Source organism: Cynoglossus semilaevis, chromosome 6 (genome assembly GCF_000523025.1).
Source record: "Cynoglossus semilaevis isolate Cse_v1.0 chromosome 6, Cse_v1.0, whole genome shotgun sequence".
NCBI lineage: Eukaryota > Metazoa > Chordata > Actinopteri > Pleuronectiformes > Cynoglossidae > Cynoglossus > Cynoglossus semilaevis.
The window spans coordinates 1,014,805-1,036,144 of record NC_024312.1 but is presented as its reverse complement, the minus strand read 5'-3'; the positions used below and the strand labels follow the sequence as shown (position 1 = coordinate 1,036,144).

The 21,340-nt window shown below is 41.4% G+C and overlaps 1 protein-coding gene across 4 annotated transcripts in view; it reads left to right on the top strand.

The window, feature by feature from the left end:
* Nucleotides 1-662: 662 nt before the first annotated feature.
* Nucleotides 663-21,340, top strand: part of cpne2 (copine II) — a 23,839-nt gene continuing 3,161 nt past the window's right edge. For 2 of the 4 annotated variants that reach the window (XR_001760126.2, XM_008311060.3), the window contains exons 1-14: nt 3,488-4,265; nt 6,685-6,888; nt 10,076-10,255; nt 10,512-10,586; nt 10,823-10,894; nt 11,003-11,089; nt 11,246-11,335; nt 11,532-11,630; nt 12,568-12,654; nt 13,381-13,440; nt 17,234-17,367; nt 17,757-17,811; nt 18,624-18,675; nt 19,965-20,098. Coding sequence is in view for 3 of the 4 variants with exons in the window: in XM_008311060.3 (XP_008309282.1) it covers nt 6,709-6,888; nt 10,076-10,255; nt 10,512-10,586; nt 10,823-10,894; nt 11,003-11,089; nt 11,246-11,335; nt 11,532-11,630; nt 12,568-12,654; nt 13,381-13,440; nt 17,234-17,367; nt 17,757-17,811; nt 18,624-18,675; nt 19,965-20,098 (1,305 nt within the window). In the remaining variant the exon portion in view is untranslated. Of the gene's footprint in view, nt 689-773; nt 858-3,487; nt 4,266-6,210; nt 6,615-6,684; nt 6,889-10,075; nt 10,256-10,511; nt 10,587-10,822; nt 10,895-11,002; nt 11,090-11,245; nt 11,336-11,531; nt 11,631-12,567; nt 12,655-13,380; nt 13,441-17,233; nt 17,368-17,756; nt 17,812-18,623; nt 18,676-19,964; nt 20,099-21,340 lie in introns of those variants that run through there. The other 2 variants (XM_017032890.2, XM_008311061.3) reach the window with 2 other exon arrangements.

Below are 21,340 nucleotides of genomic sequence, written 5' to 3'. Positions count from 1 at the left end.
GGCACTTGTTCTTCCATCGATGATAAACATCACAGTCTTAGAGTAAGACTCGTGTTAATTACATTTTTCTTGACTAATACTTGTTTTTTTAAATATTCCGACTCGTCCAGAGGATCCTGTGACGTTCTGTTTCATCCTCGTGTCTTTCTCAGCATTTCACTGAACACATTTGGAAGCCAGGGCTCTGTGAGTCTGTCCAAAGCCGTGATGTCTCTGAAGAACCTCAGCAAGATCCAGTAAGACTCACAGAGACTTTTGAACAGCAGTTTATTCACCAGACTGACTGAGCTCTCCTCTCTGCTCCACGCTCTTAGATTGGTGGCTGTTGGGACTCCAGACCTGTGTCCTGTTGTGTCCAGTCTGAGACACTGTCTCCTCATAGAGGACGTGGGGTAAGGTCTGAAACTGAAAAGACGACAATGAATGACGTCTTCTGTAGTACGACAGCAGAACCACAAGTGTTAAAAATTGTTATTTTAGTGTTTATTTTGTTTTGTATTGTTTAGAGAAAATTTTTGTTTGAGTCTAAAGTGTTCCTACATTTTATACTTGATGTCAGTGTTAATTTAGTTGTTTTGTTTTTGACATCTCTCTCTCTCTCTAGTCTGGGCTGGAATAACTGTGGAGATGAAGTGGCTCTGGAGTTGGTCAAAGTTCTCTCCGTGTGTCACAAACTGAGCAGGATCGAGTAAGTCTGCTGAATAAGTCTGTTCATTACACACGTATTTGTTTCAAAACCTTTTAAAAACCTAAACTCTGTGTCATGTTTTCAGTCTGGAGTCCAACTGTGTGACGGTCTCTGGAGTTAAAGCCTTGTTAAAAGTCATACTCTGGCATCCTGCTCTGCAGCTGATCAGGTAAGCTGTAGTTCACAGCTGTATTTTCACCAGGCAGACCTAGAGACAGAGGCCAACTGTAGGTAACAGTTCATCTACAATGCCATTGTTGTTACTTTGCTGTTAGCAAGCAAGTTAAAAACGTAGCAGCCTGTGTAAAATCAGTTACACAGGCCGTCTTATCAGTCGTCCTTTTTGAAATACTGGTGGGACGTTTCTTATCAGCCGTCCTTTTTGAAATACTGGTGGGACGTATCAGTCGACATGTTTTTAAGCAGTCGTACATATGGTCCATTGCAGGCGGCTGATGGGCCAGATGTGGCTCAGGAGCCACAGGTTGTACACCCCTGCTTTGAGGTGACCTCTGCCTCTAAAGGGCAGCAGAGAAGATACTGTAGTTGTTGGGTACATGTTTTTTTTCATTTTTATGGATGTTGGGGCAGCAGAGAAGATACTGTAGTTGCTGGGTTCATGTTTTTTTTCATTTTTATGGATGTTGTGATGGAAGCGGAAATGAAGATGGTTGGTTCAAAAGTGGAGGAAGGGTGAGAAAGGGTGAGACATGGGCAGATGATCCACAGCAGTGACCTGTGAAGGGAACAGCCTCAGAAGAAGATGCTTTTTTTTTACAGCAGGAGGCCAAGACTGAGGTTAAATGTCAGTTTCTGTCTGGTCGTTAACCGACATGTGAGATTTTACCAGTTAAACCTGTTACAATGACTGATTGACGATGTATTTAATACGCAACAATGCCACGACTTCTTTAGGCTCTGGAGGAACAAGATCTCTTCTAAAGAAGGTTCGATGCTGACTCTCAGAGACCGGAGGCTGAATTTTTCATCTACATAGAGGAGGAGGCGTGTTGACGTAAGGTGAGGGAGGGGCTGCCAGCAGAGGGCAGAACCTTCCAACACTGCCACAGTACAGATTTGATTCATGTGATTCAGTCAGTGATTCTCTTCAGCAGTAGGTAACGCTGACCTCTAGTGTAAGGTCATTCAGTGTTTGACCTGGACCACGACACTCAGCTGACTCTACTGCTTCAGACCAGTAGACAAAACGTCGCACAGACGCCACAGAGTCTTCCAGCTTTTTAGTTTTACTAATATTAGAAGCAATAAATGAGTGGGTCGGGGGAACAACGGCAGCTTAGAGCACCACCGTGTGGTGAAGTGATTGTACATGGGGTTTGTTTGTGTTTTTTACTTGTGTTTCACTTGGGCTTTTTTATTAATATTTCACAGTTTGACTTTGCACTGACTGAATTTTTAGTTTCACAGTAGTTAATGTGAATGTTTCTGTAGAATTTTCTAAAGAGAGGAGGAAACTATGGATGTGATTGTTGATACGAGGCGTGTGTTCACTCAGTATTCAGAGTTGATAAAATATTGTTTTTATCTTAATAACAAGCACTAGTGAAACTAAAGGCCTTGATATAAATATTCCTTAATTTTATTTTATTTATTTTAGTTTTGAGGGAGTTTCCTGTGAGACAGGAAGTGAAGCAGTTTGCACTATCAACATTCCAAATGAGTGAGAACAATAATCCAACCAATCACACTTAAATGGCCTATGTGTGATATCAGTGACACCTACCGGTGAAAGAGCAGATAACTATAGTAGACAAAATTATTTATTTTTTCACAATATGTAGGTTTGGTGACACAAGTTGAATGGCAAAGATATGGGAGTCAAAAATACCATCAGAATGGAAAGTTTTATTTAAGATAGCAACAAATGTTTTCACTGGCTGTATAGAGCTTCCACATATAGTTAAGAATTAACTGAATGAAACAAGTTTCATTTATTTCCACATTTTTATTTCCGATACTTAACCTTAGTCATTTGAATGCACTGGGTATTTATGTCGCTGTAGCTTGTGGTCTCAATTCAAAATCACGTATTTATAGTGATGTGGTTATTTAAGGTTTATTTTATTTTATTTTATTTTTAATTTATTCCTGTGTTGTTTGCTGAATAGATAATCTTTCACTTCTTTCATTTCAAAGCAAAACTCTGCAGGAATAAAAGGTAATGTTTCTGACGTGAATGTCTGTGGTTGAAGTTTGAGTTCTCATGTAACAGACGTTGTTCCTGTCCTGGAGCTTCTGTCAATTCTGACTTGCACTATGATGTCCAATAATATTTGTTACTTACTTACTTGTGTACAGCTGATGTATTTACTTGACTTGTCCTGTCCTTGATTTTATGTCTGTGCTAGTACTTTTACACCAAAATGTGTACTACACAGTATAGATGCAGTGAAACTCGGGTTATCTTTTTTAGCTTTACTGTATGTTAACGATTTTGGCCTAGTGGAGTGCCATGCCAGTCATTCATTTGTATCTGGCGCCCTCTTGTGGTAAAAATAGACGGTACTTTGAAATAATAGGTACAGTAAGAATAACAAAGTGTATAATTTGGTTAAATAGGACAAAATAATAACCTTTTCTCGTATACATTTAGGGACGTACAAAACTGAGACAACGAGAACAAAAAAGCAAAAATTAGGAAGTAATAAAATTAAAACTACTCAAATGATAATAAAGATGATTAATAAAAAATCGAATATTAGTTATTAATATTATTAAACATAAACTGTCAGCAATAACTTTTCTGAATTGCAGTTAAATAAATAAGGCTTGGTAGAATATTCGTTATTAATATTATTAAACATAATCATAAACTGTCAGCAATAACTTTTCTAAATTGCAGTTAAATAAATAAGGCTTGGTTGACGTACCTGTGTTCATCACAAGAGGGTGCTGTTGGAACAGCATCGCTTCTCTGATTCAACGCTTTTTTTATCATTATAAGATAAATTCCAAATTGTCTTTGTTTTGTTCTCTTTATTTATTTATTTTTTTCATTTTTCATGTTGCTTTTGTTTTGTTGTTGCTTTTCAGGGATTCGTTAAATATTTTTCGGTGACGGGTTTGTACCGCCACACAATAAAAGCATTGCATCGATACAGGTGCGGATCGTTTACGTATTTTTTTTTTTAATATTTACTCTCTAATTTAAACTCTGTTCTAAAATTTGTAATAATTTGCCTCAATAAAACAGCGCTGTGTGTGTTGTACGGTGGAATTAATACAAAACGGAAGTCCTCTGGAGACGGGTTGATCTGAAGCTTTCATTTTCTAGTGCAACCCTTCCATTTCCGGTTAGAACGTAGTCCCTTTAGCTTGACGCGCAGTGATTCTGCGGGGTAAAACGTAGTGCGGCTCTGCGAGGATGATCACACTGTTGCGCTTTCTAGAAGAAATGGCAACCGCGGTCACGTATTTCATTTCATCGTCAAAAATATTTTTTTGAATTAACATTTTTTTAAAAATAATATACTTTTCTCTCAATTTTCACTCCTGGGGACTTGGTGTCGAGTGAAGAAAGTGTTGAGCCGAGGAGCGGTGAAGTCAGGTGCCGGAGGTGAGTGTGGGATTAGTTTGTGTTTTTGTTTTTTTTAGCGCCTAAACGCTCATTGATTTGACAGTTAACTGGTTAATTATTATTATTATTATTTTAATGTGAAATGTTAAATGACTCTGACATCCTGCTGTGACGTGTTTCGTTTGGGTAAAAGAGACAAATGTCGGGAGAACGATTAATCATTTTGATGGTTACGAACGGTTGAATGTTGATTTGTGGACACGGCGGTGAGAAGACGGCGGTTTTAATGTTGACTGTGGTGAAGTGGAGTCTGAACCCACGGCGGTGTCACCGGTGGTCGAGTCCGCGTCCCTGTGGTGTGTGCAGGTCTAATTATGTTAAAAAAAATCCCAAACTTATCGATATCGATCAGTTTAAGGCTCGTTTTATTGGGTCGTAGTACAAGTCAACATTAGGGCAACATTACATTCATTATTAATTTGTTTTATTAATTAATTACAAAATAATCGAGCCACAGTCCCCCCCCCCTTTACCCAAACCCCAACCACCACCACCTCATGGTAAGCAGAAATACTTTGTAAAATGTCTACTTTTTTTGTATTTGTCTCTGTTTTTATGTCATTTTTCTGCTTTTTATCACCATTATGTTTGTACATAATTTGGTCATTCCATTGGTTGAAATGCAGCCCTAGACCATTACAGAGCCTCTCTAGTCTCTACTCCTTTTTTTGTATTTGTATTTATCTTTATTTGTTACGTAGTGACCATGTACATTAATGAACATAAAATTGTAGCTAAATTGTAGCCAAATGGCTAATTTCCATTGGCAGTTTCCCTGCCAGAAGGAGCAATGTAGCATGATAGCGAGACAACAATTTACAGGACAGGTACGATATTTTAAAAGGTCTAATTAAAATACAAGACATAATTTTAATAATTTTATTTGTTTAATGTGAGAAATTACAGAGTAGAAACAGAATAAAACTCCAGGGCAGCGAGGTGTTACAGTCAGTCCATAAAAACTATCCATGAAATTTTTTTTTTCATGTTCAATTAACGCCGATGGCTAATTACTGTTTACAGTCCACGCTTCTGTTCTGTGAGTTTTGCATGACCGTGGCAGACAGGACGTGTAATTTGACATAATGACTGTCTGCAGCACAGTCTTCACACTGCTATTACCAGAGTTGGTCTCTTTCAGCACTCCCTCTCCAGCCCCGACAGCCCGCAGAGCAGATCAGTCGCAGCAGGTCTGCAGCTAATGCTCAGGTTTGGGTCACTCTGGAAAATTTGAGTCATTTAAACGGCGGTGATGAACGACCGCCTCATCGGAAAAACAGTCGTCACAGAGCTTTGTCTGAAGGATGAGAGACTGGAGGTAAACAGTGGTCAGACGGTCCAACGACAGCCTGAACTTCATCAACCCTCTCAGATCCATCAGCTCACAGCTGGTACCAGTTCCTGGTTTCCACTGGTAGATAGATCGTTTTTTAATCAGACTTTTCCATCTTCTGTTTGTATACAGTATATTTTTCTTTAAAAAATACTTTTTTTTGTCTGATTCTGCTCCCTTGCTTGAAAGTGAAAATGCATACAGTCAGATTCACTGGTGAGAACACACTGGTGTGAACAGACAGTCCTTCAAGGTGGCAGCGATGATACGGTTCTGAACACACGGAGCAAATGTGTGTAATTGTTGTGTTACAGTCGCAAATGTTGTCCAGACTCCGGCTGACACTGAGACTGTGATTCAGTCAGAAATCTGCTGCACGGACGACTGAATGAAGGGTTTGTCTTCATCATCACCATCATCATCATCATCATCATCGTTATCACTACTACCAGACCAGTGTGACATCACAGGACCAGAGCGGCAGAAACACGCTGCTTATAACACATTAGTATCTTAGCAACAGTCAACATCATTCTCAGAAAAAAAAAAAAAACCTGCACACACTCACACTCCTGCTGCAGCCGATGATGATGATGATGATGAAGAAGATGATGATGATGCTGCTGCAGGATTAATGATGAGCACTTAATGCTTTAAGAAAATATTCAAATTAAAAAATGAGAAGCTGAATTATAATTTTATGGAGGTAATAATGATGTTAGAGATTCTGACACAGCTTCAGTCTGAAGCCATGACATCTGGTGTGTGTGTGTGTGTGGAACAACATGTGCTTGTGTTGATTTTTTTTATTTTTCTACAGTTTTGAGAACTTGGTTTGGTTTGAATAAATGTGAGGCTCCATCTTTCCTCACAGAGGTTACGACCTCCTCATCTTCATCACCTCGGGGGAAGTGCGTGAATCTGGCGTTGAACCAGCAGCTGCTCGCATGTCTGGAATGTTCTCAAAGTTCTCAAAGTTCTGGAGCGCTCGACCGGTGTGGGTCAGGGACGTGGGCGACATTTAGCTACTTCTCTGCTGTACTTCATCGCTGTTCTTTCCCGCAGGGTGATCAGCGCTGACCTCACACCATGGCCTACACTCTGGGCTCCGCCACCGACGCTCAGAAGTCGCGCAGCGTCGGACCGCAGCACTGCGTCACGCGGGTGGAGCTATCCGTCACCGCCAACAGCCTCCTGGATCGAGACGTGGCCTCAAAGTCGGATCCCTTCTGTGTCCTCTTCCACGAGGTGGATGGCAACTGGGTGGAGGTGAGGACGGGGGGGGACAGATGTCTTTCCTTTTCTTTTTAAAAGTTTTAAAGTCAAACCTGGGTTTTGACACCAGCTGGTATCAAAGCTGGAGCCTCCTAGTGGCTGGCAGTTGTTCTACAACATTACCACTCTATGCCCATAGAGTTTATGCCCATAGAGTCTTTCTACTTTCAAAATGTATCAAGCAGGCCAGATTGAACCTTCTAATGGGCCGGTTTGGGCCCGCAGGCCATATGTTTGACTCCACTTGTCTAAACGCAAGGCTGCGTAAGCGCTATAGCTCCAGGATCTGGGTGTGTATCCTGGATTGGTCTAACCACAGCCCCTTCCTAAAGGAGAATCTGCTCTAGAGTGCCCCCTACTTTTTAACGGCTGACAAACCTCCTGGATCCAGATGTGCCCTCCACGACCGACCCATCTGTGCTGTTTGTTGTTAGGTTGATGGAGAGACACAGATTTGCGGTAAATGCTACCACCGAAGAAGACGACGACGACGAACACAGACGTCAAACATCGACGTTGTTTCTCTACCGCTCTTTTCTTCTTCTTCTTCTTCTTCTTCTTCTCTTCTTCACTGCGTGGCAACACCAGAGACGTGTAGAGAAGATGATGATGAAAGAGAGACAGAAATAAAAAGACGACTCAGGGGAGGAGGCAGGATTGAAAATAAGTATCTTTGGAGGTCAGACTCAGCGAGCTGGGTGTTCAGCAGAGGAACACATGAAAGGACTGTGTTTGCTGTCTGTGTCGGTCTGCAGCCCACCCGCCTCTGTGTGTGTGCGTGTGTGATTGTGAGTCAGATCCAAACTCACCAGGTCTTGACCATCTGGCTGCAGGCCTGCGCTGCTAAGAGCCCAGTGGGGAGTTGAAGGATTTGTCGGATTTGTAGAACTGTTAAAAGGACCGAGAAAAAAAAAAAAAAAGAAGAAGGGAGTAAATACAGTACAGTCGGTTCTGTTCTCTGTGTTGTAAACATTCATTAATTTAAACATGAATGCATTGGAATTTACACCAAGTGACTAACAACCCCCTCTTAATGTTAACTCTTACATACACTTAATTTCCGATTCCGATATCAACTGATACCAATATACGCAGCCGTTTTCCCCCAAAACTACCGTAAACATCTCCGGACTTCACAAGCGATTCCAGCATATTTGGCGAAACCCTGACATTGCGTTATCAGGTTAACAAAAACAATAACAGTTCTTACAGTTATTACATATTTATGCAAATATTGCGCTGATAATATTGGACATCCGTAATTGTAATATTAGAATAGAAAAATTGGACCTTTATATAATTACATGAAGTTTTTGAAATTGAACGCAATTTCTTTTTGCTTTGTTACCACTGAGAGTTAAAAAAAAAAGAAGAAATTTCAACAATATTTTCGACCAACAAGTCCTTTAATGCCGGCTCGTCTTTCCTCGTTGTTGACCAAATGTTTCTGCGTATTAAGAATTAAATTTATCTTGTTCGTCATCTTCTGCTTCACAAACGAACTTTAGGTGCAATACCTCCACCTATGGGCTGGAGGGTGAAATGTGATATATATTTTTAATGAAGTCCAAGCCTTAAATTTGAACTGAGTTGCAGTTAAACTTCATGGCGTTGTTTGATTTGATCATAAACCTGAGCCGCTGTATTCAGGGGAGCCAGAGGTTGGACAACCGTGAGTTCAGTCTGGACTACAACACAACACATGAACGTGTGTGTGGTGCTGACGCAGGAGAGGGATGTGGTGATGTGTGTGTGTGTGTGTGTGTGTGTGTGTGGGCAGCTGCCTCCAGGCTCCTCTGCAGCAAACAGCTGGTCAACAGGGCACGCTGGCTTTTGTGTGCGTGTGTGTGTGCGCTTGTGTGTAGGCGAGCCAGTCGGGTTGTAGCTCGCTGTCGGTCAGCAGGGCATGTGGCTATGATGTGAAATTGCAGATGGTTTCCAAGGCAACGGGGAGGGAAACAAAAAAGCTTAGCGCTCCCGGAGTGAGTCGAACGGTGGAGGAGGCGAAAAAAACCAGGCCCCCGAAAAAAAACACACTTTTCTTGGATTCGATCCATGACGCGCCGATGCTCTCGATCACTCCGCTCAGCTTTTCTCACTTCCTCCACTTTCTCCCTCCTGTTTCCCTGTGGTTTCCTTTTTCTTTCTTCTTCGTCTGATTGTTTTTCTCCGTCTTCCCGTCTTTCGCTCCATCTTCACGTCTCTTGTGAGATGGAGGTGTAAGAAGCAGCTGAGGCCATCGGGGGGAGTGAATGGGGAGAGGGTGAGAGAGGGAGAACAGAGTGATGGGAGGGTGAGGGTGAGAGAGGGAATCAAAGAGCACGGGTAAGACGGAGACTGAAGGGAGACCTGAACGGACCTCTGGTTGATGTTTCTGTCTCTCTAAAGTGAGAGAACTCTAACGCTGATCTGAACACGTGCACACACACACGTGCACGCCTGCGGCCCCACAAGTGAGAAGTCAAAAACTGAGTGAGATTTCAGCACAAACAGTGGGGAGGCTGGAGTCAGTGGAGCTGCTGAAGCTGTGACAACATTTGCTGCTTCACTTTAGAACAATGAACAAATGAGGAGTCATTTGAATGATCTCCTCCTCTTCCTCCTCCTCTGTTTTCTTTCTTTCTTTTCATTTTCCTTTTCTCAAATTCCTCTCATTTCATTTTTCATATTTTTGCTTTTCCTTTATTTTTTTTTACAGTTTTTTTACACCTGCTGTTAATAAAGCGTTATTTTAAAAATCCCAAATCTTCTTCTTCTTCTTCTTCTTCAACCATCATCAGATCTTCAGCCTCCGTCCCACTCCATCTCTGCTCCATCTTCTTCAAAGATACAAACCATCCTGTGACCAATTACTGAGTATACTTTACAGCAGGGGTTCCCATCCCCTGGTCCGTGGACCTGTACTGGTTCGTGGGTCATTTGATGGCCAGGTGACAGGGAAATAATTCATAATTTACTTCAGTTAAAGAGAATCTGGTCATTTCCATTTAGTTTCTTTAGTTAAAAATGTCGGAAATTTTCAAAATAATACGTCTTTCCGACTCCAAAACGCAGAGAACGAAGACTAAAAAATGTTTAATTGTGAAAATCCTTCATATCAAAACCATTTTTATACTGAAAGAATGAAGTTTGTGATTGTTGTTTTTGTTTGTTTTTTTAACCCACTTCCTGTGTCTCTCAGTTGGGTCGCACTGAAACGGCCGTCAACAACTTGAACCCAGTGTTTGGAAAGAAGTTCCAGGTGGACTACCACTTTGAGGAGATCCAGAAGCTCCGGTTCGCCATGTTCGATGAGGACAAGTGCGCAACGCAGCTGTACGAGCACGACTTCCTGGGGGAGTTCATCTGTACGCTCGGAGTGGTATGAGATGATTGTTGTTGTTTTTGTTTCTCCTTATATTCCTGAATTATTAAAATTCAGATTTGAAGGATTAATTCAGAGGTGGAGAAATATTGGCTTTGCTTTATCGCCTGTTTTCCTCTAAATAGGACCACACTTTTAACTCCTTTATAAATACTTTACGCCTGTGCTTTTAAGTCCAACAAGTTGTTCAGGTTTGGAGAATAAGTGTCCGTCCAACCAACGAAGAATTTTAACAGTTCTGTTCTTCAACCAGATTGTGTCCAACAAAAAGCTTCACAGACCATTGATCCTGGCCAATGGGAAGCCAGCTGGTAAAGGCTCCATCATGGTACGTACTGACTGCTTGACTGTTTACAGCTGCTGTTTTGTTTTTTGTTTTGTTTTTTTTACCTTCATCACAGATTACTGTTGTTGTGGTTACAGCCTGTTGTTATGGTTACAGCCTGTTGTTGTGGTTACAGCCTGTTGTTGTGGTTACAGCCTGTTGTTGGTGACATTGTCCAGGCTGTGAATGCTAATCATTCCCTGTGTTTTTTAACTGCCGTTCTGTGTGTGTTACTGCAGATAACGGCCCAGGAGCTGTCTGACAACAGAATCATCACACTGACCCTGAGTGGGCGTAAACTAGACAAGAAGGTGGGCAGTTATCACAGCACCTGATGGTCTGATGGTGATGTCAGCGTTCGGATTTAGAAACTGACGTGTGGTTGTTGTTGTTGTTGTTGTTGGTTTTTTTTCCTACAGGACTTTTTCGGGAAGTCTGATCCCTACCTGGAGTTCCATAAACAGGAAACAGAAGACGGTAAATGGATGTTGGTGCACAGGACAGAGGTGAGTCCTGGGGTCAGGGGTCACCGTTGTTGACACCTGCAGCTGTCATACACTGAATAAATGTGTTCAGAGAAGTGGACGTGACGGATGGATGGATGGATGGATGAGTAAATAAAGGACTGCTCCTCCGTCCTCTCTGTCTCTCTGTAACTCCAGGTCATAAAGAACACCCTGGACCCGTCATGGAAACCTTTCACTGTTCCTCTGATTTCTCTCTGCAACGGAGACGTGGACAAAAACATCAAGGTTGGTGTCTTTGACATTTGACTGACTCACTGACTATTGTTACAAAGCTACTTCAACTTCCACATTGGCTACTTGTACTTACTAGTACACACCAGTATGTCAGGTCCACATCAAGAACTTGACCTTCTGTTTAAAAAAAAAAAAAATCTAATAGAAAATATAAGCACACAGAGTGAAGCGTCTCCCTCTCTGACAGGTTCTGTGTTACGACTATGACAACGACGGCGGTCACGACTTCATCGGCGAGTTCCAAACCACGGTTTCCAAGATGAGTGAAGCCCAGAACTCAGTGGAGGTGAGAGCTGGTTTGTTTACATGTTTTTTAGAACTAAATGTTGATGCTTTGGTACCATCTCTAAAAAGAATGTCTGACTTTTCGACATAGACCCAGGCATCGCGTTATTGGGTTTTCATTTTTGGAGGAAAAACAGATACAGGTTCTTACAGATATTATTTTATAATTATGCTAATATCAGGCCAATAAATCGGGCGTCTGTGTTTCCCGTCTTCTGCTGGAGTCGTACCTCCTGTCTTATCAGGATTCGTTTTGTTAAAGATGCAGGGATCGCAGTAGCAGAGGTTTTATTCCGCAGCCGCTCCGTCTGTGTTTGGCGGTGGCACGTGCATCAGTGCATGTGTTCATCTGTGAAACGGCAGGAGAGCGTGTGCCAGAGCAGCCTCCTGACTCCTTCACAGTCTCTTCATGTGTGGTAATGATGTGAAGGGTGACACAAAAATAACGAGCAGGAGGAGAAGGAAAAAAAAACAAAACACAACGACGACGACGAAGGAGAGATGGGGGATGGAGGAGAGAGCGAGAGGCAGAGAGAGTGTGAGGAGTAAAGATAGGACGAGGGAGAGAGGGAAAAAAACAGAGACTTTTGAGATGTAAAACAGCCTTTAGCTGAGGAATGGGAACACGACAAGACATTTAGAGTTACCTGTCACATGAGTCACCGGCTGACTTAGTCATGGCAGACCGTGTGTGTGTGTGTGTGTGTGTGTTGCTTGATTCCTATCTAAGTGCATTTTTGTTGAATTTAAATACACTTTTGTTTTCTCCTTTTCTTTTCCCTCATCCTTTCTGCACAAATGATTCAAAAAATAAATATTTAAAATAAAACCTGAATCCAAGTCATGCCGTTCAGTCGACGGTTCAAATCCCAGCTCCAGTTTTTTTTCATCACTTTCTTTTCTGATTCCGAACCTTTCTTCCCGTCTCTCTTCTTCAGGTGGAGTTCGACTGCATCAACCCCAAAAAACAGAAGAAGAAAAAGAATTATAAAAACTCGGGAGTCATCATCGTCAAGTCGTGTAAGGTGAGGAAGAGGACTTGAGGATTTGAGCGAGGAGCTAAAAATATTTTTCCGTCTCCGAAAGAACTCTCAACAGAAGCGACTTCGCAGTAAATCTGCTGTGAATTCTGTCAACGTGGAGACAGACAACAGCTACTGACAGAGATCCCCATAATTCTCAGTCCGTCTGTCAGGGACCGCGGCCCCCGGCGCCGTGGAACGCTTACTTTAGTTTCACTGAGTTTCACTCAAACAAAAAAAGAACAAAAAGCCACTGTATGAGTTCCTGGCACCAACATTCTACAGACAATCCCCTGACTATCAAAATAGATTAATAAAATGAGCTGCAATGCTGCCATCTAGTGGCTTTCACCGTCATCTACAGCAGTTTTTCACCAAAACTATTTTTAGGGCACACATCATTTGGCAAAACCTGGGCATTGCGTTATCGGGTTTTCATTATCAGAGGAAATAACGATTCTCACAGATATTACGTAATTATGCTAACATCGGCCGATCATATTCATCGTAGTAATTTAATATTGAAATATTTAAGTTTAATTTAACCAAAATGCTTCATTAATATTTACTGATTAATTGCAGACACAAAACTATAAAAATATACATAACATGAAGTTACTCTGAAGCGGAGTATTTATTAAATATCTGTTGGATTATTTACTTGTCTACTTTTGATAATTCCTGTGATGTTTTTATGATTAAACTCATTCTGACCTGTGGCTTCCACAGATTACCAGAGATTACACCTTTCTGGATTACATTCTGGGAGGATGCCAACTCATGTTTACTGTGAGTATTAAATCATTCTCTGTCTTCGTCGCCTGTTGTTTACATTTACGTACAGAGAGTGGGCTGAGAGAGCAGTGACCTCTACATCTGGGCTGCTCGTCCTATTGTTAGCTCTAATCTCTCCACCGCACAAAGCCTTCTTCTCTCTAAAGGTCTGGGGGGGGGGTTTAAGAACTCTTGTGTGGTCCGTGGAGGAGCCGCACTCCGATCTTTTGTTTCTCAGAGAGGCGGTGTAATGTCAGAGGACAGCGCTGATGAATCCTTCGTTAGATTCAGGGATTGGTTTCTTCACATTATCTTACTGTTGAAATGGACGATTAAAGATTCATTGTTGCCGACGTGACGCTTTGTGCTGTTGATTAAAACGTTTTGTACCTCGATGAGTTTAATGGACGACAAAGGATTGAAGTGTTTATTTGTCACATGGTCAGTTAAACACGTAGAATTGCAGTAAAACATTCATTGTTGGACCTGAGAGTGTATTCAACAATTAAAACCAGGTAAAAAAAAAAGGAGAATAAATACAATGAAATTATTGATTAGCTGCAAATAATTTTAGGAAGAACACAAAATAGTCAAAGAGTGGCAACAGATAAAAACTAGGTGAAGAAGGGAAGACGTAGAGAGCGGTTGAGTCTTTCTTCAATTCCTGTGAGTTTATCAGTGCTGTGTTCAACTAAACAGGCTGTGTAGGTAAATTGAAATTAGAGAATCATCATTAGAGAATCTTTTTTGTATATTTTCTTTTTGTTTGTTTGATGATGCAGCATGGGGTTACATGGTTATGTAGAGGGCAACTGGACCGTAGTTTCTTGAAAACCTCAGTGAAATCTCACTGAAGACGAGAGGTGAAAAATGAAAATGAACTTCTTTTTTTTAGTGTCTCTTCGTGCGTTTGTCTTCCCAGCGAAGACTGATTAGACTTGACTGTCATGTGAATTGTGATAGTAGGAGGAATTAAAATAAAAAAACAAAACAAAAACCCAACAACACAAGGTTTGAAACGTGATTGATATTGAAAACAGCTAATTAGCAGAGCGTTGGCTCAACTGTTGCTCAGTGGGAAACTCATTTCCTCTGCGTCGTAAACACGGTTAACAAACAGCACACAGTGACAGACCTGCACACTGGCTGATAACAGCTGTCATTCAGACGCACTCTTCGACACACTGCCTCACACCCCCTGCTGGGGCTTTGTGTTAAAAGCACTCATAAACAGACCAGGATTCACGTGAAGAGACACCAGATTGTTGTTTCCAGTACAGTGTTCTAATCCTTGACTCTTACATCCCCCAGAACACGCTACAGTTTTTTATTGTTAACTGTTAATGTTGGAAGCATTTTAACTCAGGTGTGTCAAACTACAGACAACCTCGTTAGATGTCAAGTGGGCGGGGCCATCATAACATAACTAAACATGTTTTCATGCAAAGAAATACAAGTATACGTTTTCCTTTTTTGTTTTCATGCAAAGAAATACAAGTATATTAGATATTTATTATTATTTATTAATATTGAATGGAATATCATTTTACCAAAAATATCCTGAACACGAAGTTGAATCTTTTTATTTTCAAAATTCACTAAGCGGCCCGGACAGTACACCGTAGCGGGCCAGTTTTGGCACACGGGCCTTATGACAGTGTTGCCCAAACACACATACACACATAAACTCAAACCCCAACCCAAGCTTTTCCTCTTGAAATCCTGAAAATGGTACCTTCTCCAAACTAGCTTTAGCATCAACGCAAATAAAATATCGTCCTGAAGCACCTTCTCAGGTGACGCTACACACACACACACATGATCTCACAGAGATGCTGGATGATGAAAGCATATCTCTCTCTCTCTCTCTCTCTTTCTCACACACACACTCACACACACACACTATTAAAACAGCAGTGTAGAGAAAAAAAAAGCGCAGCAGAAAAGAGCAGTTTTATGCTGTTCCATCAGACTTAGCAGATACTCTAATCCTAATCTCCTCCAAGAGGAAGATTCAGGGCTGAGGAAGCTGAGAGGGAGAGGGAGCAGTGTTTATGTCTCACTTCCACTCTGCAGCACAAAGAAACAGGCAGAAAGAATCAGTCACTCAAATGTGATACATTTGATATTGTATGTGAATATATCCTGGATATAAAGGCTACGTAGTGTAGCGACACCAGCACATGATGTTGTTTATCCTGCGTCTGTGGGGGTTTCTTATTGGTTTTGGAAAAACATAAAATAAAAGGTTCTGTTTTGGAAAATATATATTTTTTATTTTTAATGTCGTCAACTGACAGTACTGTACCTCTGACTTGAATTTAAGAGGTTTTACTTAGTATTAAAATAAAATCAAATTAGGTCAAAATAAATTAATAAGCTGTAACTGACATATATGTGTATATATGTATTTTCTGACTTGAATTCAAGACGTTTTACTTAGTATTAAAATAAAATTTAGATCAAAATAAATTAATACGCTATAACTGACATATATGTGTATATATGTATATATACATATATAATATTTATTTTTATTGTGTGAATAGCCTCAGATGCTAAAATGATATACTGTATCTTTTTTGCTACCTGTTAGCTATAAGGAAGTTTATGATTGTTTAATAATTGGCTAATTGCTAACATAATTTTGGAACATCTCATTTCATCTTCATCTAAATTTGGCAATTTAGCTCCAATATATAAATGAAATATATACATTTGGACTTTGTAGAAGTTATCTTGTTTTTTTTTAAACTTGTAATCAGTCTTTTGCTGGTGTAATCGACGGTGCCTTAATATGTATTTACTTTATTATTATTGACTTTATAGTACTAGTAAAATGTGGATTCAGGAGTCGGAGCGTTTGGTACCAGTTCAGATCCTGTCGGTGACACACATTCAGCAGCTTCTGCATCTTTTTTTGTCTTCTTCCTTCTGATGTTGTTCAGCAGAAGGAAAGAGACAAAACTGCCCGTGGCTGCAAATAAATACAGACAAAATCTGCTCAAGATTAAAAAGAAGAAAAAAAAAAGATAAGAAAGAAGAGAGAGGAAGTTTCTGGGTCGACTCTTTGTCACACCACAGCTCTCCACTGGACGCCTGAGGACGAGACGTCAGATTTAATCTCCTATTATCTTAGACTTTGTGTCTGTGTGTATGTGTGTGTGTGTTCACACATGTGCAACTTTTTGCCCAGTGTGAAGGAGCGTATGTTGTTATAGTGTCACCCTGTGGTCATCTGTGTTAAAAATACTCCAGTTCTTCTGTGAAATCATTTTAATCTGAGATGAAAACAAGTTACAGAATTTAAGTATAGTATATTATATATTATAATATATTAGTACTATGTATACATATACATATTTAGCTATATCATATATATATATAAATATATATGTGTGTGTGTTTATATGTACTGGTTACTTGAGTCTTTAAGGGACGATATCCAGAAAAAAAAGTCATCATTATCCATGTAAACAAGAACAGGTGTGAACATTAACTTAGGAAACAGGAAACAGGAAACGACAGCGGCTCCATGGTTCAACTCGTTAGCCAATAAATTCAGTCAAGTTGTGTTGGTCTGTACCGGCCGCCAACAGGCAGACAGTGACATATGGTATGACTGAACTGAAGCCTCATAGTCAGCATTGACTTCAGCCAAAGAACCCACTTACATTAAACAAGTCATTGTGTTGATTACCCATAATTCATTAGAAACGTATGCTGCAAATTTCAAAAAAACATAAATCATTAGAAACGTATGCTGCAAATTTCAAACTGATCCTCAAACTTCTCTCCATTTCTACAGGTGGGAATCGACTTCACGGCGTCCAATGGAAACCCTCGAGAGCCGTCCTCCCTCCATTACATCAACCCACTGGGCAGTAACGAGTATCTGGCTGCCATCTTGGCTGTGGGCCAGATCATACAGGACTACGACACGTGAGTTTGGGACACACGGCCACTTGGCTTTGTGTTTTTTTATTTATTTTTATCACATTAGAAATACATGTCTTCAGTCGTCTACATCAAGGGTGTCAAACATACGGCCCGCAGGCCAAAAACTGGCCCGCTGAGGTGTTGAAGCCGGCCCACTTGATGAGTTTTGAAAATAAGAAAAATACACAAACACTTCATGTTCAGGATAGTTTTTGTAAAATTATATTTCATTAAATAACAATAAATATCTAATCTACTTATTTACATAAAATCAAAGGGGAAAAACATGGACTTCTTCAAAATCCACTTCTTTGAAATTGTGTTTGAAAAAAAAAAAGATACAACAAGGTTTAACTTAATGCTCAAATCTGTTGTCATGGTTTCCTCCACAGCGACAAAATGTTTCCTGCTCTGGGATTTGGAGCTCAACTCCCACCAGACTGGAAGGTATATATTTGTGTGTGTGTGAGAGAGAGAGAGAGAGAGAGAGAGATTCAAAGTGGTGTCATTTGTTAGCCTCATATTGTACATATATATTTCAGAAATACTTCTACTCACACACACACACACTGTAAGCTTTAAACATGCATATTCACGCGATTACGCAACTGTCAACCCATCTGTGTTGCCATGGCACTGAGCTGATGAAAAGGACAAAGGATAGAGCGAGAGTACAGAGAGAGGGTGGGAGGAGACGTGGGAGAGATGGAGTGTTTTCTACGACGTATCACCCAGGTTTACATGATGTTAGAAATAAAAAAACAAAACAATTGGACTGTGCTAGCCAGACTGGAACTGGACCTTAAAAACAGTTTGTCCAACTGAAATAGACGAAGAATCAAATCGCGCAAACCTTGTAAAGGACTCGACTGGACTAGAAGAGACTCTGAAAGACCAGGTGAGACTGAACAGGACTAGACCAGACTAGTCTGGACCAGATTTGACCTGACAGGGAGAGATGCTTCTAGACCAAACAAGACTGAACAAGTCTAGACCAGATCAGACTTGACAAGACTAGACTCAACAAGATGAGGCAAGACTCGACTCCACTAGACAAGTCTAGATGAGATCAGACTTGATGTGAAGAGTTCAGACTAGACTGGACCAAACTGGAAGAGACTAGTATAGTCAAGACTAGACTTGATGAGGTTAAGGGACCAGGGCTGTGTTGGATTCATAGAAAAACAACTGTCAAATGTGTATTAAACAATGAAATATTAGGTTTCATTTCAGTTTTTTTTTTTTTCGTTTGTCTCCAGGTATCGCATGAATTTGCCATCAACTTTAACCCCACCAACCCGTTTTGTTCAGGTAAGACATAAAAGCAGCCACTGACGGAGAAGTAGGCTGCCTTACCTCAAAAAGTCACTGGTCATACCATGACACTACACACTCCGGTACAGTAGGGGGCAGTATGTGCCTAAAAACATTGGTTGTGACCCACTATTAAACCCAGACGTCAGGTCCCCACGTAGGCTAAGAGACGTTCAGGTGTTGGAACAGAACGTGGGAAGAACTTGTTCCTCAGACACCAGCAGTGTTCTCCAGTAAAGAAAGGAACTCTTTCCAGTTCCTGTTTTTTATCTCCTTTTGTTGTTTCGTATAAATATCGTAAAAATCATAAGCAGAAAATTGCGAATCATATCACAAGTCGAGCACAATACATGGAGGAACAACCTGACACCGTGTGTCGGTGAGGACAGGAGTTGGTGTCCAGACCTGGTGACAGCAGCAGATGTCCTCCTCCTCTGTGAGCATCTCACAGAGTAAATAACACCTTCACACTTCACCTACACTTTCAGCTGCAGACGTTTGTCTGAGTCTGAGTCTGAAATATCTGACAGTTCACACTGACGGAAACGTCCACAACACTCGATTCTGTGACTGTTTATTACACAGCAAAGGATTGTTTCATTCATTTTCACTCTGGGTTTTTGTTTTGTTTTTTTTTTACAATATTTTTATAATACAAGAAACCTATGAAAGTGCTACAGTAGAGTCCAGTTCTAGTTCAGCATCGCTTAGTTTACCACTCCTAGGTCATGGTTACCAGGTGATCTTTCTCTAGAAGTTACCTGTTTGTTTGTGAACTTCCACTCTTTTTATTTATTTATTTTTTATTTTTTTGAATCACAAAACTATCACATGTCACCACCAGAGAAGTGAAGGTGTTGGACTGGCTCCTAATGAGCAGCAGGTCACTGTGTAACATCTGCTGTCAATCACAGCACAGCCTCAGTCTGAGTCACACAGACAGACACGCTGATGACGTCATCGCGGTCCCAGAGGAAGAGTCTGTCTGCTGTACCTGCAGCGGGACGCTGCCACGAAATACTTGGTTCGAGTTTTTAAAAAGTACAGGAGTCAAATTTAGAACTTATCCCCGCAGCGAAAGTACTTCCAGAGAACTTTTGTACATTAGGACATTTGTACAGCGAGAGGATTCTGTAACTCAGGATTAACATATATATATATGCATATATGTATATTTATATGTATATATATATATTTGCATCTGTTTACAATTATATTCACAAAGACTTTTGCACAACACTGCCCGGTGCAGACGGTTGATGCTCGCTGTCCTTGTGGTTCTCCAGGTGTAGATGGCATCGCCCAGGCCTACTCCGCCTGTCTCCCCCACATCCGCTTCTACGGACCCACAAACTTTGCTCCCATCATCAACCATGTAGCCCGCTTTGCGGCCCAGGCCCTCCAGCAGGAGAAGGCAGCGGTGAGTTGTCGTATTCGCGGCAGTGAAAATGCTAACTTTTAGCTAATTCTGTTGAGATCATTTTAGTAAAAGTAAAAGTGACGTCAGGACTTGTTTATCTGATCACATGGTTTTCACACACACTGTGGACTATTTCCTGCGTTTGTGCAAGATCGCCCCCTGCTGGACATACTTTCACTTGCAGTAATTACCCTGGTCATGTGGTTTTACTGATCAGAGGAGACAAATACTCCTGGTTACACACTGGTAGTAGAACAGCAGTGAGTAGTGAGTACGTGTCAGGGCGACTTGTACTTGGACTGTGATTTATCTTCTCTGTGAAGCAGCTTCTGACGGGGAAAATGAGTGTGTGTGTGTGTGTGTGCATCTGTTGACTGGGGCTTCCAAGTGTGTTAACCAGAGTGTCCATCAGGGCGGAGGTGGGTGATAGACTGGAGTGACAACTTCTTTGTGACATCCTCCGTCCTTACACCCGTCTGCAGCTGAGACGGCGCCGGGGCTTTAACACATCTACAGGCAGAGCGGCGTGATATCTGGAGGCGTGCTGCGTTTTCATGATGGATGAAGGGCTGGATGTGAGTCCGTCGGGCTGAAATACACAGTTCACCACTTGGTACTGAGTCAGGACGGACCTGTTTGAGGCGGTTGTGGAAGCGGACTTGGGTCAGGAAGGTTTCGGGATCGCCTGACGTTAGGAACTAAAACCAGTTCAGACCAGATCTCTGTTTCTCCAATGGCTCGGACCAGTTCTGTCATTACATGACCGGTATGTGCCGGGACCCGGAGCCACCCTTTGATCACAGCTGTGTTAAAGCAGGGTTAACTTCCCACCACAGCAGCTGCAGTTGGAACATTTTGACTAAACTCGTTCTAAAAATGACGTTCTCTCAGGGGTCAAAGGTCGGTGTCAGTGTGAGTGTGTGTGTGTGTGAAACACTGCAGATTCACAAACTTTCAGCCTATTGTAGCAGATGTTCTCCTCTGGAGCCTGTGCAGCAGCAGCAGCTCATGGACAGTGCTTTTTGTTCATAATTGTACCCTGTCACCCTGCCGAGAACAAACACACAAAGGCTTGGAAGTGTGTGTGTGTGTTCTTTTTTCTTCTGCGAGGAAACGACTGCAGACGCGTTCTCTTCTTATTAGAATACAGTGTTCAAATTTGGGGGAGGGGGGGGGCAAGGGTTAGGAGTTAACACACAATAAGACGTGACAGGAGCTGGAGGGGGGTGGGTGTGTGTGGGG